Source organism: Schistocerca piceifrons, chromosome X (genome assembly GCF_021461385.2).
Source record: "Schistocerca piceifrons isolate TAMUIC-IGC-003096 chromosome X, iqSchPice1.1, whole genome shotgun sequence".
Classification (NCBI taxonomy): Eukaryota; Metazoa; Arthropoda; class Insecta; order Orthoptera; family Acrididae; genus Schistocerca; species Schistocerca piceifrons.
Genome location: NC_060149.1, coordinates 127,302,074 through 127,317,413, shown reverse-complemented (window position 1 = coordinate 127,317,413; position 15,340 = coordinate 127,302,074). Strand labels below are relative to the sequence as shown.

The window sequence follows — 15,340 nt, the reverse complement described above, 5'->3', positions numbered from 1 at the left end:
AAGCGTTGTCATGGAGAATGTGTACGTCCTTGCTCACCATTCTTCTCCAGTTCTGAATTGCCCATTTCAGTTTTTTCAGAGTCTCACAGTAGCTGTCAGCGTTAACTGTGGTCCCAGCGATTCAGCTCAGACGATCAGGTGAAAGAAGAGGTTCATAACTTTCTGAACAGCATGGTGGCGAGCTGGTATGACATACGAAAACTGCTACGGTGTCTACAAAAATGCATCGACAGAAGTGATTATGGCAAAAAATAGCTAAATGTTCAAGCTTTAAACCGATGTAAACTATTGTAGAAATAAACAGATCTACATACTTATGAAAAAATAGGAGACCTTACTTTTGGGATTACCCTCATAGAATGGGAAAGTGAAAGGGTCACTGAAGTTCAGATTTTTGTGAAAGGAATGATGAGCTGCCGAAGTCAGCACCTTTTATCTCGTTCAATTTACCAAACTTGAGTGAATATATTGTGCAGGCTTTCTCCACTTTCAAGTTAGGCACTACATCTGTAATCCAATGTGTTGCTACAAGTGTCAATGGTTTCATTATACCACCAAGGGCTGCCACAGTCATTCTATGTGTGGAAGATGTGGTTCCACTGCCTACAAATTAATGTACTGCCCCACCCATGTATGTTAATTGTTCCCAAACCTGTTCAGTCTGAAGCAAAGAATGTTCTGTATTTGCAGGGGAGAATAAAACTAGGAGATCAAAGTGACACAACACATCTAACATGAAGATAATGGTTAAGGAGTAGCAACCTGTGCAGAAAACTAGTGTTGGTACCCCGACGTTGACAGCTGACAGCAGAACCTAAATCTAAAAGAATAGCAGACCCTCACAGTAGACAGAAAAGAAAATCAAAAACATTTTTCTGTTAAACGAACCTTACCACTGCCCCCAAAATCCAAGCTAGGGATGAAACCTAGTAGGCCCAAACGATCTGGTTCAAAGGATTCAGACCATGTGACCTCAGTCGTGTCTGATGGATCAGGCTATGACCATACTAGCCCACCGCAATCTTCCTACCAAGAAGGAACAATGGGAGGAAAGACAGAAGAAAGCCTCTCTGTTAAAATGACTTCTATGCTCCAGTGGAACTTCAGTGGATTCAGGACACACCTGGTGGAACTGTCTACTAGCTCAGAATAGACTAATGTGTATATGTCTTCAGGTGACTCATTTTAAGTTATCTGACATCCCTGAGCTATATGCCCACATTCTGCACGAAAAAGGACAACCTTGCTGGAGAGAAAGCTAATGGAGAAGTTACTGTTTTTGTTAGTGATGGTGGTGTTTGGTTTGTAGGGCACTCAACTACGCGGTCATCAGTGCCCGTACAAAGCCCCAATTCTTACACAGTCCAATCTAGCCCCTGTCACTAACAATGATGACAAAATAATGAGACCAACACAAGCATTCCCCAACCCGGCCAGGAATCGAAGCCGGGACCCCGTGATCCAGAGGCAGCAATGCTAGCCAGTAGACCACGAGCTGCGGACTATTTTCATTAGCAACATCTACTGCTCCTCACTTCTCCCTCACAACCAGCTTACAAGCAATTGTTGTATCAGTGCATGTGCATCATAGGTTGACAACATGTGCCTTCTACACACATAAAAAAAAGTTTTGCATCACCTCAGTTACGAGAGTTCTGGAACCTGTACAGAAAATTGGAATAGAGATCAACATAAACATTATTTTGGCCCTTTTTATTGCTCATGAAAACCACACATTGCATGCTGTACCACCATACAGCAAGACATTCAGAGGTGGTGGTCCAGATTGCTGTACACCCAGTACCCCTAATACCCAGTAGCACGTCCTCTTGCATTGATGCAAGCCTATATTTGTCATGGCATACTATCCACAAGTTCATCAAGGTGCTGTTGGTCCAGATTGTCCCACTCCTCAATGGCAATTCGGTGTAGATCCCTGAGTGGTTGGTGGTTCAAGTCGTCCATGAACAGTCCTTTTCAATCCATCCCAGGCATGTTCGATAGGGTTCATGCCTGGAGAACATGCTGGCCACTCTAGTCATGTGATGTTATCCTGAAAGAAGTCATTCACAAGATGTGCACCTTGGGGCCGCGAATTGTTGTCCATTAAAACGAATGCCTTGCCAGTATCCTGCTAATATGGTTGCACTATTGGTAGGAGGATGGCATTCACATATTATACAGCTGTTACGACGCCTTCAATGACCACCAGCAGCGTACGTCAGCCCTACATAACGCCACCCCTAAACAGCAGGGAACCTCCACATTGCTTGCTGAAATAAAGACCTGGTGGGCAGCTCTGTATAGGTCCAAGTGCCAGTCAACCACAGAGAACTGTGCAGCCTTTCGGGTAGCTAGAGTGAAATGTTGCTGAATTATCAGACAGCAAAGAGAGATTGTGGCAACAGTTTCTCACCACCATAATCTGCACCACTAAAAGTACAGTCGTATGGTAGACGAACAGGAGGGTTTGTAGGAGAGGAGGGATGTGCCCAGTGGTTGCTCTAATGGGAAATGGAAATCTCCAGACCAACCCATGAGACAATGCATAGACAACAGCAGCCTATTTTGCCACTGTTATTGCTACTATCAGTTGGGATTAGACTTATCGACACTAAGTAGTGGTTGTCAAGAGGGTTAGTTGGGTCTTCCATTCTATCACAGAAGAAGAATACAACTTCCCTTACATGGGGAGCTAGATTCTGCCTTGTCTACCATTTTTGACATGTCACCTGCTCTCACTGGGGTCCATTACAGTATGTTACAGCATCTCACAGGACAGAGCAAATAAATCCTCCTTGCCCTTTATAATCTCATTTGAGAGTGAGGACACTTTCCCAACTGATGGTGAGAGGCAGTTTAAATTCCACTTTTAAAATCTGGGAAGTCTCTCACACAGCTGAGCAGTTATCATTGTGTTGCCCTCACTAGCTGCATGGGAAAGACCTTGGAGCAGATAGCCAACTGCCGCTTTGTCTGGATCTTAGAATCCAGGCAGCTCATTAGTAACTTTCAATGTGGTTTAAGAAGACATCATGCCACCTATTATAACCTGGTCCTCCGGGAAATGGCTACACAATACGCTTTCCTGCACTGGCATCACTTAATGGGAATATTTTTTGACATTGAGAAAGTATGTGATACTACTTGGGGCATATTATCCTTGGACATTTCCATGAATGGGACCTTTGAGCATGTCTTTCCACCTTCCCTCTCACCACACTATTTTAGATACAAACTTGGTGATGTCCTCTTTGATCACTTTGAGCAGGAGAATGGTGTCCCTCAAGGTAGTGTTTAAAGTGCGACTGCCATCATAACTTAATATGTAGTATCACATCAGTTGTTAACTGTTATTTATACACGGTGATATATGCACACAGTGTAGTGCTTTTCCATGTTGGTTTTACATGTGCTTGACAGTGTCAAGTAGTTGAAATTGGCTAATCACTAGATTAAATAAAAATCACATTACAGCCTACTTCGGACCATGTATACATTTATGAAGCATCTGAAGGCTGTGGATCCCCACAAACACAAAAAAAAAAAAAATTGTACGAAGTCCTTTGCAAGATATTTTGCTTCTGTTTTCAAGCACCAACCAGCTCTGGTTTTTCTGTATTTCCGTGATGTATTCCCATGGATCAAACATACATGTGACCATTGGGTGCTGCTCTTCTTTTTATACATTCAACCTCTGCCAATAGGATCCCACACACTTAAGCAATATTCTAGGACGGGTCACAGAGGAGTTTTGTAAGAAATCTCCTTTGTTGGCTGGCTGCCTTCCCCCAGTATCCTACCAGTGACACCACAATATGCAAACAGTAATGTTTGTCAAGAGCTTATGAGAATTTAAAGAGTAACAACTCCAAGTGATGATTTTAAATAGGCGTTTATTTCTGACATTTGTGTACACAAAGCTGTATGGGGACTAGAGGCATACAGATCTTCACAACATCAACATGATGAATAATATTAGGTGTAAGTTTTGAAATTAGTTTCTCAGTTTCATATAATTTATCATTTTCCCTTCTTACATAAAATATCAAGATGAAGATTCATAAGTGGTAGATATAGTATGTGAAGTAAATGTGGGTAACGGCTGACAAAATATTACCACATAGTGAGTAGGCTTATGAATTACTCAAAGACAGAAATTATGTGGAGAATGTTGAATAAAATCCTCATATCTTTAACAATTCGGAGTTAAAAATATCTAAAACAAACTTGGAAATACACTCCTGGAAATTGAAATAAGAACACCGTGAATTCATTGTCCCAGGAAGGGGAAACTTTATTGACACATTCCTGGGGTCAGATACATCACATGATCACACTGACAGAACCACAGGCACATAGACACAGGCAACAGAGCATGCACAATGTCGGCACTAGTACAGTGTATATCCACCTTTCGCAGCAATGCAGGCTGCTATTCTCCCATGGAGACGATCGTAGAGATGCTGGATGTAGTCCTGTGGAACGGCTTGCCATGCCATTTCCACCTGGCGCCTCAGTTGGACCAGCGTTCGTGCTGGACGTGCAGACCGCGTGAGACGACGCTTCATGCAGTCCCAAACATGCTCAATGGGGGACAGATCCGGAGATCTTGCTGGCCAGGGTAGTTGACTTACACCTTCTAGAGCACGTTGGGTGGCACGGGATACATGCGGACGTGCATTGTCCTGTTGGAACAGCAAGTTCCCTTGCCAGTCTAGGAATGGTAGAACGATGGGTTCGATGACGGTTTGGATGTACCGTGCACTATTCAGTGTCCCCTCGACGATCACCAGTGGTGTACGGCCAGTGTAGGAGATCGCTCCCCACACCATGATGCCGGGTGTTGGCCCTGTGTGCCTCGGTCGTATGCAGTCCTGATTGTGGCGCTCACCTGTATGGCGCCAAACACGCATACGACCATCATTGGCACCAAGGCAGAAGCGACTCTCATCGCTGAAGACGACACGTCTCCATTCGTCCCTCCATTCACGCCTGTCGCGACACCACTGGAGGCGGGCTGCACGATGTTGGGGCGTGAGCGGAAGACGGCCTAACGGTGTGCGGGACCGTAGCCCAGCTTCATGGAGACGGTTGCGAATGGTCCTCGCCGATACCCTAGGAGCAACAGTGTCCCTAATTTGCTGGGAAGTGGCGGTGCGGTCCCCTACGGCACTGCGTAGGATCCTACGGTCTTGGCGTGCATCCGTGCATCGCAGCAGTCCGGTCCCAGGTCGACGGGCACGTGCACCTTCCGCCGACCACTGGCGACAACATCGATGTACTGTGGAGACCTCACGCCCCACGTGTTGAGCAATTCGGCGGTACATCCACCCGGCCTCCCGCATGCCCACTATATGCCCTCGCTCAAAGTCCGTCAACTGCACATACGGTTCACGTCCACGCTGTCGCGGCATGCTACCAGTGTTAAAGACTGCGATGGAGCTCCGTATGCCACGGCAAACTGGCTGACACTGACGGCGGCGGTGCACAAATGCTGCGCAGCTAGCGCCATTCGACGGCCAACACCGCGGTTCCTGGTGTGTCCGCTGTGCCGTGCGTGTGATCATTGCTTGTACAGCCCTCTCGCAGTGTCCGGAGCAAGTATGGTGGGTCTGACACACCGATGTCAATGTGTTCTTTTTTCCATTTCCAGGAGTGTACATTGTGACATTCATAACTGTCTGAAAAAGTGCACTGGATAATTTTTGAGCTGCTGTTGGAACTGGTGAAAGTATTTGCAATGTGGACAGTATACATTCAAAGGGTGCATCCCTACGTCTTCTTTCTCCTGGTTGATAACGTGTTTAACATGAACAAAGCACTAGTCATCATCCGATGATCCAGAGAATATTATTTACCCAGCACACACTGCTAGTAATCCAATCAACTAGTGACATGGAAATGTGCTGGGTAAAGGCTTCCAGCAGGAAGCAATAGTCCTGCATGGCCAGTGAAGTGCAGGCAGCAAAGCTGGTGCATAAATGTAATAAGGCTCCTAGTGAGCAGTGACGTCAACACAGCAAGGCTGCAGTATAAACATACTGTCAGCAATCATGTCAAAATGTTTCTGAAAGAGTGTTAATTTGGTTGTGACTGTAGCTGCACATGGTATGATTTCTATAATTCCAGGTTTTTTAGTAAGGCTGTTATGTACATAACACATTCTCTGCGCCCAATATCCAGCACAGTAGCGTGTCCGTTGTGGTGGGGCTGTAATGTACCCATTTGGTGGTAGCCCTGTGGCAACACAGGGATCACACTGCTCATGCCTGAGCTGTAAACTCCCCACATATGCCAAGGAGTAGATGCCTGTCTTTCTGGGGCATCAGGACTCTGGGCAACGGCCATCATGCCAGGTGACCTTAGCTGTGGCTGGGTGGTGCCCGTGGAGAGAGCCCCTGATTGGAGTGGGTGCCATCAGGGCAGATGACCCACAATGAAGCAGACTAAGTAATCTCCTACTGGTGACTGTACAGCGCAAGCAGTCTCTAAGAAGGGCAAGATAGAGTAAAATGCTGACAGATAAGACCCTAAATATTTTCCCTCCTTCGCTACACCATGGGAGGAACGTAGGGCTACAGAAGGAAGAGAGCCATATTCACCTCAGTATTTAGTCTGTAGCAGAATGGACGGGGGCGCACTTCTACCTGTGAAGCCTCAATTTTTAGTTGAACATCTTGAGGATACGTTTGGGGAAGTGACAGCACTGTCCAAGATGAGAAGCGGTGCCAGTCTTGATTCAGACAGCATCCCCATCGCAATCCCGAGCGTCACTCGCTTGTAACAGGTTGGGTGATATCCCATTTCCATCACTCCCCATAAAAGCCTCAACATGGTCCAGGGGATTATTTTCCATCATGACCTCCTCTTGCAATCTGATGACTATTGGGGTGTTCATTTCATCCGGCGTGTTTGCAGAGGACCCAAATACAACAGGGTTCCTACTGGTGTCTTCATCTTGGCCTTTTAGGGTGATTCATTGCCTGAAAAGGTAAAGGTGATTGTTTACTGCTGAGCTGTTAAACCATACATCGCTCCCCCTATGCAGTGCTTTAAGTGCTGGAAATTCGGGCACATGTCTTCCCACTCCACTTCCAAGACCACATGCCAGGACTGTGGACATCCACTGCATCCAGACACTCCATGTGCACCTCCTCCCACTTGTATCAGCTGTGGAGAGCAGCACTCCCCCTGCATGCCAGACTTCACAGTACTCCAAAAGGAGCAGAAAATCATGGGGTAAAAGACCCTGGACCTGTTGACTTACCAAGAGGCTAAACGTAAATTTGAACGTTTACAACCCGTTGGGTTGACGTGCACATATGCTGCAGCTATGGAGCTACAGTACCATCACCATCACAAGTACCAGTCATACCACACTCTGTGCCACGAACAGTGGGCCCTCCGGACCTCCAGAATATATCTGCCCCCTTGGTGGCAGGGGGAAAATCTCCTTCCATTGCTCCCAAAGTACCTACTTTGTCAGCAAGGCCCCTCCAAAATGCAGGGCACATCAGTCCCCTCCCCCCCTCACTGCTCCACCCGCCCACCAAGCCAGAGAAGCAACAGCCTCCTCCAGCACTCCTCGTGTGGAAAGGTTCCCTTGGGACCCTCACTCCCAAAGTCTCCACTAATGCCACAGAGGACACTCGCCAGTGGCTAAAGGAGCCAAAAGGTGCTGGACAAAGAGTTTCACAGTCTTTGTCCCTTCTTCCTTGCCTGAAGTTAATTCAGAGAAGTCATCCCAGCAAGCCCCTTAAGGGAAGTGAGAGGTCAAGCAAACAAAGAAGTCTGCCAAGAAAAAGGACCCTCAGGTGGCCCCAACACCACCACTCCATACCAATTCTGCACCTGTGGATGAGGGTGGAGATCTCAGTGTCTTCTGAGGACCTAGATCACACTGATGCCTCATCCACAATCGGAATGGGTACAAATACTCAATTGGTGGCAGCAGGTGACCCTGAGGTGAAACCTGCCTCCTTGCATGCTTCATGCCTCCCCAGCCTCACAATATCATCATCCTCCAGTGGAATTACAGCAGTTTTATCCACCACCTTGCTAAGCTATGGCTACTGTTAAGCTTTACACCTGCTTTCTGCATTGCCCTCCAGGAAACCTGGTTCCCGGCAATGCGGGCCCCTGCCATCCATGGCTATAGGGGATATTACAAGAACCATAGCGACTATAATAGTGTGTCAGGTGGAGTTCGTGTCTGTCCTGAGCTCAGTATGCAGTGAACCTGTGCCCCTTCAGACCCCTCTTGAAGCTGTTGCTGTCAGGATAAGGATGACGCTGGAAATACTGTCTACAATGTATATCTTCCTCCAGATGCTGCAGTACCCCTGAACGCATTGGCTGCACCAATTAATCAACTCCCTAAACCTTTCCTTCTTTTGGGAGATTTTAACGCCCATCAACCCTTGTGGGGTGGGACTGTGCTTACTGGTCGAGGTAGCAACGTCGAAATTTTCCTGTCTCAACTCAACCTTTGCATCTAAAATACTGGGGCCCCCACACATTTCAGTGTGCCTCATGGCACCGATGACTTGGGTGGTGGTGACAGATTTCTCATCTTCCTGTCACTTCCCCAGCACCATTACCCTGGACATCTACCAATCTACCAGGATGGGCTTTAAACAAGGCAGACTGGGAAGCTTTCACCTCTGCTGTCACCATTGAATCTACCCCACATGGTACCGCCGATTTGGTAGTTGAGCAGGTCACTAGAATGATTATTCCTGCAGCGGAAAACACGATCCCTTGTTCATTAGGGTTCCCAACCTCCCCTCCCCCCTTCCCCCCCTCCCCCCTTCCCCCCCTCCCCCCTTCCCCCCCTCCCCCCTTCCCCCCCTCCCCCCTTCCCCCCTTCCCCCCTTCCCCCCCTCCCCCCTCCCCCCCTCCCCCCCTCCCCCCCTCCCCCCCTTCCCCCCTTCCCCCCTTCCCCCCTTCCCCCCTTCCCCCCTTCCCCCCTTCCCCCCTTCCCCCCTTCCCCCCTTCCACCCTTCCCCCCTTCCACCCTTCCACCCTTCCACCCTTCCACCCTTCCACCCTTCCACCCTTCCACCCTTCCACCCTTCCACCCTTCCACCCCTCCCCCCTTCCCCCCCTCCCCGGCGTAAGTCAGTACTTTTGTGGTCGCCGTTAAAGAGCAGCAGCAAACTCTACAGCAACATGAGTGGCACCCTTCCCTAGAGCATTCGCCAGCTTACAAAAACACGGAAACAGGTGTGTTGGAAGAAGTACATCTCTTCCGTTGGCTGCCATACATCACCTTTCCAACAAGTCTGGACTTAGATCAGACATGTTTGTGGGTACCAGACCCCAACAGGTGTTACTAACATTAACATCAATGGTGTGTTATCTACTGACGCAAATGCAATTTCCGAGCTCTTTGCTCGAGCCTCCGCATCAGAGAATTATCCCCAGCATTTTGCATCCTCAAACGGCGGATGGAAAGGAAAGCTCTCTCGTTCACTGAATGTCACAGTGAACCCTATAATGCTCCATTTACAGAGTGGGAGCTCGTCAGCATCTGTGCACACTGCCCTGACACAGCTCCTGGGCCAGATCGGATCCACAGTCAGATGATCAGACATATCTTGTCCAACAAACATCTCCTCATCCTCTTCAATTGGATCTGGTACGATGGCATCTTTCCATCGCAGTAGCAGGAGAGCACCATCATTCCATTGCTCAAACATGGCAAAAACCACCCGCTTGATGTGGATAGCTATCGGTCCATCCGCCTCACCAACGTTCTTTGTAAGCTGTTAGAACGTAAAGTAAGTTGTTGGTTGTGTTGGGTCGTGGAGTCACGTAGCCTACTGGCTCCATGGCAGGGCAGTTACTGCCTGGGTCACTCTACCACTGATAATCTTGTGTCCCTTGATTCTGCCATCCGAACAGCCTTTTCCAGACGCCAATATCTGTTTGCCATCTTCTTTGACTTACGTAAAGCTTACGACATGACCTGGTGACATCATATCCTTGCCACAATCTATTTGTGGGGTCTCCAGGGCCCGCTCCCGATTTTTATCCAAAACTTCCTGTCGCTCCGTACTTTCTGTATCCAAGTTGGTGCCTCCCATAGTTGCCCCCTTATGCAGGAGAATGGGGTCCTGCAGGGCTCTGTATTTAGTGTATCTCTATTTTTAGTGGCCATTAATGGTCTAGCAGCAGTTGTCAGGGTGTCGGTCTCACCTTCTCTGTATGCAGACGACTTCCTTATTTTTTACTGCTCCACCAGTACTGGTGCTGCCGAGTGGCGCCTTCAGGGAGCCATCCACAAGGCGCAGTCATGGACTCTAGCCAAGACTTCCAGTTTTCAGCCACGAAGTCGTGTGTCATGCACTTCTGTCGGCGTCGTACCCTTCGTCCGGAACCAGGACTTTACCTTAATGACGATCCACTTGCTGTAGTGGAGACATACCGGTTCTTAGGACTGGTTTTTGACATCTGATTGTTGTGATTTCCTCATCTTCGTCAGCTGAAGTGAAAGTGCTGGCAGCACCTCAATGCCCTCTGCTGCCTGAACAACACCAACTGGGGTGCAGATTGCTCTATGCTGCTGCAGCTCTACAGAGCCCTTTTTCAATCCCGCCTTGACTATGGGAGTCTGGTTTATGGTTCAGCAGTGCCCTCAACTTTGCATTTACTCAACCCAATGCACCACTGTGGCATTCGACTGGCAACAAGAGCTTTTAGGATAAGTCCAGTGACCAGCGTCCTGGTGGAGGCCAGAGTCCCCCCATTGAAGGTTAGACATGGAATACTGCTCACTAGTTATGTTGCACACATTCATAGTTCTCCTGAGGATCCGAATTACTGTCTCCTTTTCCCATCCATGGCGGTTCATCTCCAGCATCGGAGGCACAGGTCAGGGCTTAAGATTGCAGTTTGCGTCTGATCTGTTCTGTCTGGAGTCCTTGCCTTTACCACCTATACTCAAGGTCCATTCATGTACACCTCCATGGTGTACGTGTAGGCCAAAGCTTCGCCTGGACCTTTCACATGGTCCTAAGGACTCAGTTAACCCTGCAGCTCTCTGCTGTCACTTCCTCTCGATTCTTAACGTGTCCCAGAACCATGAAGTGGTTTACACTGATGGTTCGATGGCTGATGATCACATTGGTTTCATGTATGTTCATGGAGGGAGGACACATTGAACAGCACTCCTTGCCAGATGGCTGCAATGTTTTCACTGCAGAGCTGGCAGCCATTTCTCGTGCTCTTGAGCGCATCCGCTCATGCCCTGGCAAATCGTTTCTTCTCTGCACTGACTCCTTGAACAGCTTTCAAGCTATTGACCACTACTACCCCCGCCATCCTTTGGTAGTGACAATCAAGGAGTCCATCTATGCCCTGGAATGGTCCAGTTATCCCGTGGTGTTTGTGTGGACCCCAGGCCATGTCGGAATCCTAGGCAATGAGCTTGCCAATAGACTGGCAAAACAGGCTACACGGAAACCACTTCTGGAGATCGGCATCCCTGTAACTGACCTGCAATCATTATTACACTCAAAGGTTTTTCAGCTTTGGGAGACGGAATGGCATAATCTCAGTACGCACAACAAACTGCGTGCCCTTAAGGAGACTACGAATATGTGGAAGACCCCCATGTGGGTGCCTTGCAGGGAGTCTTTGGTTCTCTGCTGGCTCTGCATTGGCCGTACGTTGCTAATACATGGCTACCTCCTCTGTCGTGAGGACCCACCTCAGTGTCACTGTGGCTCACATATGACTGTCGTCCACATCTTGCTGGACTGCCAACTTTTAGTCACTCTGTTGCGGGCTTTTAACCTTTCCAGCACACTACCTTCGATGTTGAGTGACAATACCTCAACAGCAGATTTAGTTTTATGTTTTATTCATGGGGTGGTGGGGGGTGGTATCATACCATCTAAGGGTGGGCATTTAGCCTTCTCTCTGAGGTCGCCACCCTCCCTCCATTTTAACTCTGCCACACTTTCTTTGCATTTGTATGTCTTGGTGATCGTCTTTTCCCTACATGTGTTCATCTCACCCTGTCTTGGTCATGTCTGTTTTTTATTAATAACTTGTATACAGGTTAATCCTTTCAATAAAATAAAAACAGCAACCAGCCAGTTTTAATAATGCTATCAGTTTAGAAAAGAAGGTGCTGTTAGCAGTTTTGAACCAAGAGGTTCATCAGTAGACTGCTCTTCACGTTTAAAATTCCATATAACTTATGATGAATGGGTATGTGATGAACCTGTCAGTTCGAAACAGGTAATGGCACTATTTCATCTAAACAAGTAGCATTATTAACAGTGGCTGGTTGCTGTTCTTTATTGCAAGAATTAACCTGTATTTTCACACAAACACGATTTCACCATGTCCGTGTTCAACAAATTAGCATATAACTTAATAATCCATTGCACTCCTACTGCAACTGATGAATAACTGATGAATAACTATGATATACTGCTTTCTCATTGTGTGTATTAATTCTATTATAGCCTTCCAGAAGGCTTCTACAATCTTTTCGTGAAGAAGTATCTGCTGCTGGAAATTACTTAGCTCTAACAAAGTTCCAACCAATCACCCAGCACCATACAAATCACAATACACCTTGTAACACTACAACATAATTTAAATGTTCTGCAAAGCAGCAATTAATATGCTGTAGTGATATCATTAAGCTCAAGTTGCAATAACATTATTGAAACTTTTTTGCTAATGAACTCATTGAAGCAGAAGTACTGACTAAATACTGATAAAGAATTCTGAGTATTCATGTTGCTAAACACTTTTTTGATGGTGTGCACTTGTTCCAGATGGAAGCATGGAGAGAAATGCCACACAAAGTAACTGTCGTCCTAATGAATTTGTTCTGAGATCCTCCTCTTATCGACATTCTGAAGAAAAGATGAGGCAGAAACTGCAATTTTTCTTTATGAATCCTATAGAAAAGTGGCAAGCTAAAAGAAGATTTCCATACAAATTTATTGTGCAAGTTATCAAAATAATTTTAGTAACCCTGCAGGTATAATGATCATAAATTGTATTTATTGTAGTGTAGGTTACAAAGAAACTACAACTATAGAAGTCTCTTTTTTTGTCACAGTTAATTGCAACATAGAATTAATGTCACCAAACATCTTTTCCAGCTCTGTTTATTTGCTCACAGTCGGTATAACCATATTAATTACACATGGGATAATCGCATTGCATTTTCTCATCTGTTCTTGAAGGGCTGGGATTCCACAAGGGAGGTTAATGCATATCCTCCAGGAGTCGGTCCATTAGCAGTATACCAGATTTTTGAATTTTACTTAACTATAGATTATGCCATTGCAGGGGTAAGTACATAAAATTCTTCCTTTCTTCTATTACGTCTAATTTGTAATGTTTTTTGCACAAACAATTCAATTTTTAATTTTTGCAACAGTGATAATTTTAGGAGAAACCTATGTGGGAAGGCACTTATATATATGTATTAAATAACATTTTTTCCCCAAACACACATGTAAAACAAATTTCTCTTCTCTAATTTAACTTACTGCCCCCTCCCCTCCCCCCCCCCCCCCCTCTCCTTTTCCTACAGAACAGTGCCCACATTTCCTGGCCCATCCATATCTACACCTACGTATCTACTCCACAAGCCACCGTAAGGTGCATGGTGGAGGGTACATTGTACCACTACTAGTAATTTCCCCTTCTGTTCCACTTGCAAATAGAGTAAGAGAAATATGACTGGCTATATGCCTCCATATGAGCCCTCATTTCTTGTATCTTTGTGGTCCTTACACAAAATGTACATTGTTGGAAATATTATCATTGTGCAGTCAGCTTCAGATGCCAGTTCTCCAAATTTTCCCAATAGCTTTCCTCAAAAGAAATGTCTGCTTCCCTCCAGGGATTCCTATTTGAGTGCTTGAGGCATCTTCATAATACTTGTGTATTGATCGGACATACTAGTAACAAATCTATCAGCCCCCTTATGAATTGCTTCATTTCTTCCTGTAATCCAACCTGGTGGGGATCCCAAACACTCGAGCAGTACTCGAGAATGGCTCCCTCTAGTGTTCTGTGTGTGTTCTACTCATCTGCATTAATTTACATTTTTTGGTGTTCATAGCTAGCTGCCATTCTTCACACGAACTACAAATTTTGTCCAAGTCATTTTGTATCATCCTGCAGAGACTGAACACCACCACCTTAGCATACACCACAGCATCATTACCAAACAGCTGCAGATTGCTGCTCACAATGTCTGTCAGATCATTTATGTATACAGAAAATAACTTCAGTTGTTTCACACTTTCCTAGGACACTACTGACATCTGGGAAATTGTTCCATATGCTCAGACCTTTCTTAAATCAGTAGAGGGGCACTGTGTCCAACACTGTCTGGAAATCTAGGAATTTCACCTGTTATTCACAGGATATCATGTGAAAAAAGGCAAGCTGAGTTTTGTGTGAGGGATGCTTTCTGAATCCATACTGATTTGTGAACAGAAGTTTCTCTGTCTCAAGGAAATATATTATATTCGAACTGAGAATATGTTCAAGAATTCTGCAACCAGCCAATGTTAATGATATTGTTCTGTAATTTTTTGGATTAGTTCTTTTGCCCATCTAATACATATGCCTAATATGAAAGCATTGTGAGATGGCATAAAGGATATTAATGAAACTATCCCTTCCCTTGGAACATTCATTTACAAACATTTTGCATTTGAAAACAAATTTTTTTGCAGTGTGATGTGCAACAGAACGACGTTCTTGGCAACCCTCTGACACCCCTTCCCTCTCACTAACTGCACACTCCACCCACCCCACCCCCTTCCTCTCCACATCTATGCTGGCCTATGACTCTCTCTCTCTCTCTCTCTCTCTCTCTCTCTCTCTCTCTCTCTCTGCCTACAGTGCCCAAATCCTCTAATGATGACTTCTGGCATCATCAATTTATTCAGCTTTATATCATTAGTGTTACTATGTTTCTTTTTACAGTACACAAATCTCTCAAATGCTATTGGACCTTATTCTTACACAGAGGAGGATAATTCCATGCCACCACCAGTACTATGCATCTGTCATTATAAAGAAGGTACAATATTTGGTTTCAATGAGAGCTATGTTTTTAACTCTGAAATTGAACAAGGTGAGTAAGTGGTGTCTGATCTTCTTAATTCTATTCAGTACTCATGTCAGATATGCTGCAGAAAATAATTAACAGGTCTCTTTATTGAAAACCTATCATTTTCCCCCATTGCAATACAGAAGTTTGAAATACAGCACAGTTGCCCACAACATACTTCCTTAATAGTGCAACAGCACAGTACCCTGTGACATCATCCTGTGGCCTGGGGAT

At 45.9% G+C, this 15,340-nt stretch overlaps 1 protein-coding gene across 2 annotated transcripts in view; it reads left to right on the top strand.

Annotated features, from left to right (window-relative positions):
• Window positions 1–15,340, top strand: part of LOC124722081 (mucolipin-3-like) — a 183,649-nt gene that overhangs the window by 56,017 nt on the left and 112,292 nt on the right. For both annotated transcript variants that reach the window (XM_047247277.1, XM_047247276.1), the window contains exons 2-4: window positions 12,801–13,009; window positions 13,134–13,325; window positions 14,980–15,130. In XM_047247277.1, the coding sequence (XP_047103233.1) occupies window positions 12,801–13,009; window positions 13,134–13,325; window positions 14,980–15,130 (552 nt within the window). The remainder of the gene's footprint in view (window positions 1–12,800; window positions 13,010–13,133; window positions 13,326–14,979; window positions 15,131–15,340) is intronic.